Below are 3,862 nucleotides of genomic sequence, written 5' to 3' on the forward strand. Positions count from 1 at the left end.
TTACGAGATTTAGGGTATCAACCTCAACAGTAACAACTTATCTACTTACCCTAAAGAAGGGAAGGAGTGAATTCCATCTTGTGACGCTATGTTCCTAGCTCTCCACTTATAAAATCTCTCATTTAAAAAGAGAGAGTTCTCCTCATTAATTAATGAAGTGTGTACAAGAGTATTTATAGAAAAAGCCAAATAGGAAATAATAATAAAATACACCATAACAGAAAGCTAAACGAATTTAAAACTAATTACAACTAATTAATTATTATCCCCCCTCAAATTGATTTGTATAAGGCAGAAGTTTGGAATGAAAAGCTGAGTACCAGTGTGAGGCTTTGTAAACAAGCCTGCCAACTGATTTTCAGTAGAAATATACCATAAATCAATGTCTCAACAAACAAGACACTCTTGAATAAAATGAAAATCTATCTCAACATGCGCTTCGTACGACCATGACAACAGGATTTTGAGACAACTGTATGGTAGAAACATTGTCACAAAGTAGTAAAGGTGCTTGAGAACAAAAAAATAAAGATCCTTAAGAACTTGTCGAAGCCAACTTAATTTAGCAGTTGTAGATGCTCAAGCTCGATATTCGGCTTTGGTAGAGCTCCGAGATACTGTTTTTTTTATCTCCCCATGAAATTGAATTTGATCCTAGAAAAATGACAAAGCCAGAGGTAGATCTTTTATCCATAGGATCACTAGACCAATTAAAGTCTGAATAAGCATATAGATGAAGAAAATCTTTGTCTGACTTCTTGAAAAATAATCCAAGACCAATGGTGCAAGTGACATATACAAACACTCTTTTTGCAGCAATTAAGTAAGAATCATGAAGAGTATGCATGTATTGAGACAATTTGCTGACATAACTAATAACAAGTCTATAAAAGTTAGATAATGAAAAGCACCAATTAAGGCCCGATAACTTCAAGCATCATCAGTAGAATAAGGCAGACCCGTATCTAATGAATGAGTTAAAGTCAAAGAAGTGATATTGTGTTTTGCATTTATCATACCATAATGCTGCAAAACATCTCTAGTATACTTGGCTTGATGGACAAATATTCCTCTATCAATCTGTGATATTTCCAGTCCTAAGAAATAACGTAAAAGATTCAAATCAGTCATTTCAAATCGTTGCTTCAACTGTGAGATAAGACCATCCATATAATTTAGAGCATTTCTAGTAACAATTATGTCATCGACATATAAAAGAAAATAAGTAAGAGAACCACTATAACTTCAAACAAAGAGAGTTGAATATGCTGTAGATGCTACAAAACCAAGTGTCAATAGTTAGGAAGTGAAACAATCAAACCAAGCACGAGATGCCTATTTTAGACTATTCAATGATTTGTGTAACTTGCAAAAAATAGTTGGTTGAGAAGGGTCAATAAAACCCTGTGGTTGTTGCATATAAACCTCCTCTTGAAATTTTTCATGGAGAAAAGTGTTATTGACATCAAGTTGACGGAGTTGCCATTTATATTGAGTTGCTAAGGAGAATATGACACGAATAGTTGGTTTTTTAATAACAGGACTGAAGGTTTCATCATAATCTACACCTTCTTATTGATGATATCCTTTGGTAACTAATCTTGCTTTACACCGAGCAACAATCCCATCAGGATGTCTCTTTATTCTGTATACCCACTGACATCCAATGGCCTTTTTATCAAGTGGTAAAGAAGTAAGAGTCCACGTTTCTTGATGTAACAAAGCTTCAAACTCTTCACGCATTGCTTTCTGTCATTCTTTTACTTTGTTAGCTTTAGTAACACAAGAGTGTTCAGTTAAAGGGGTCTGAACATGAGCAACAAAGAGCTTCTTTTTAGATATTCCAGATTTCTTGTTTCCATAGAATGAGTATTTTGACAATTATTAACATCAACAAAATTTTCATTGACATTTCTAGTAGCTCCAACAGCAGAGGTATTAACATCAGAATTTGCTCCAACAGAGGTTTCAATATTAGAGTGATTAGTAGAATTAGCGTCTATAATATCACTAGAATTTTCCATGACAAGAGCATAAGAAGCAGTTATCATGAACACAAGAAATCACAATAGTAGCATTTTTCAAACCAACTTCCTCATTCACAATAGAAGGAATTACCAATATGTTCATTAGATTGTGGTGTATCTGCAATAGGCAAAAGAAGAAGAGACAAATTTGTGGAATTTAAAGAATTAGACTTATTAGAACATGAAGCAAAATCTGAAGTTTGCGAAAAAGAGAAAAAAGTTTCATCAAAGATGACATGTCGTGTGGTATAGAGACGGTCATTACTCATGTTGTAACAAAGATAACCTTCGTTATCTAGAGGATAACCAAGAAAAACACATCGAATGGATTTTGGTCCGAGTTTGTGAGAGGAATATGGCTTGAGGAGTGGGTAGCATGCACAACCAAAAGTCTTCAAAAATGTATAATCAGGACATCGTTTGAGAAGAAGTCCAAAAGGAGACTTATTGTCACAATTAGGTGAAGGTAATCGATTAATGATAAATAGTGCATTAGCAAAGGAAAAAGCCCAAAATTTTAAAGGTAAGGAAAGCATTAAGGTTAGAGCTACTTCAACGATATGGCGATGTTTCCTTTCAACAACACCATTTTGTTGTGCCGTGGAGTATAGGCACATGATTTTTGGTGAAAGATACCTGATTTTTTGAAGAAAAGCTCCCAAAGAGTGGTTGACAAATTCCCCTCTGCCATCGGTTCGAAAAAATTTTATACGAGAATTGAAATAATTCTCCACCAGCAATTTAAAGGACTTAAAAACAGATAAAAGATCTGATTTTAAAGTAATAGGATACAACCAAGTATATTTTGGAATGGTCATCAATAAATGAAACATAATAACGGCCGGTCCTTAGAAGAGTATTTTGCCCGAAGATTTGTCCTGGATAGAGAAACAGTCAGAATCAAAAGTAATAGAACAATTATTTTCAGTACATAGTTGATGAACAGAAAGTAGATTAGAAGAAATGGTAGGAACATGAAATGAATTTTAAAAGAAGAATGAAGAGTTTGGAGAACAACACACGCTGTGTGAGCAATTGGTAGATATTGTCCATTACCTGCAACAACATTGTCATCTTCAAAGTCTTCAGAGGCAGAGGCCAGTTGAGATAGATCAGAGGTAACATGAGTGTTACAACCTGAATCATTGAGCCAATAAGAATTTTCAGAGGCACAAAGAACATAGTAACGATTAGCAACAAGAGTAGCTAATGGTGCTGGAGGATGTCTTCCTTGAAAACTACAATTCATCTGATTATAGCAATCTAAGGCACCATGTCCTGCTTTATCATAAATTTGACAAATAATTCTGGAACCATCAGATTTAGTAGAAGTATTATCGAAAGGAATAAAACCTCGACCATGCCTTGGATTGAAATTTGAATTGAAGCTTCCTCAATTTTGATTCGAAACAACACCTATGTCCTTAAAAATTTGTTTGTTCTTGCCTCGACCTCGTCCAAACGAATTTGGAGGATTGATTGTGTGATTTCGATAATTATTTTGAGTAGCCAATAAGGTAGTAGGAGGTGCAAATGCTTTGTCTGGTTTCAAGTTGTTTATCTCTACCATCTCCAATTTTTCAACTAGTTTGCATTAAATTATTTTGAAATATTTGGAGATTAAAAATTTAATTTGAAAAACAAGATAATTAATTTAAAAGATATTTGTAAAGAATTAAAATTCTAATTCAATTTAAGGAAAAATTGAATTAATTTATTTTGGAAAAAGTATGTTTTTAAATTGATTAAATATTTGAAATGATATAATTTATCTCAACTTTAGATTGTATGTTCCCTTTAAATTTAATTTGGAGCCAAAATTAAGTTAATTTGGG

At 33.4% G+C, this 3,862-nt stretch overlaps 1 protein-coding gene across 4 annotated transcripts; it reads right to left on the reverse strand.

Moving 5' to 3' along the window:
* Positions 1-298: 298 nt before the first annotated feature.
* On the reverse strand, positions 299-3,573 carry LOC120087681. Of its 4 annotated transcripts, XR_005484644.1 has the most exons (6): positions 3,084-3,573; positions 2,823-2,905; positions 2,664-2,711; positions 1,569-1,749; positions 1,020-1,097; positions 299-654 (listed from the first exon to the last, which is right to left on the reverse strand). XR_005484644.1 is itself a non-coding variant. In XM_039044537.1 (5 exons), the coding sequence occupies exons 1-5, from the start codon at positions 3,274-3,276 to the stop codon at positions 580-582; spliced, it is 477 nt and encodes a 158-aa protein (XP_038900465.1). In that variant the 5' UTR covers positions 3,277-3,573; the 3' UTR covers positions 299-579. The 4 variants fall into 4 exon arrangements, 1 of the variants encoding a protein (XP_038900465.1); XR_005484643.1 differs by having other exon boundaries at positions 1,020-1,749; XM_039044537.1 differs by lacking the exon at positions 1,569-1,749.
* Between the last annotated feature and the right edge of the window lie 289 nt (positions 3,574-3,862).

This window comes from Benincasa hispida, chromosome 10 (assembly GCF_009727055.1).
Source record: "Benincasa hispida cultivar B227 chromosome 10, ASM972705v1, whole genome shotgun sequence".
Classification (NCBI taxonomy): Eukaryota; Viridiplantae; Streptophyta; class Magnoliopsida; order Cucurbitales; family Cucurbitaceae; genus Benincasa; species Benincasa hispida.

What these genes read in the sequence shown, in the direction of transcription:
- LOC120087681 (XM_039044537.1), bottom strand. Translation starts at nt 3,276, where the DNA reads ATGAATTGTAGTTTTCAAGGAAGACATCCTCCAGCACCATTAGCTACT. An exon ending in AGATGACAATGTTGTTGCAG is followed by an intron (nt 2,906 to 3,083) that starts GTAATGGACAAT and finishes TTCTCTATCCAG; the next exon opens with GACAAATCTTCGGGCAAAAT. An exon ending in GCTTTTCTTCAAAAAATCAG is followed by an intron (nt 1,098 to 2,663) that starts GTATCTTTCACC and finishes GTTATTTCTTAG; the next exon opens with GACTGGAAATATCACAGATT.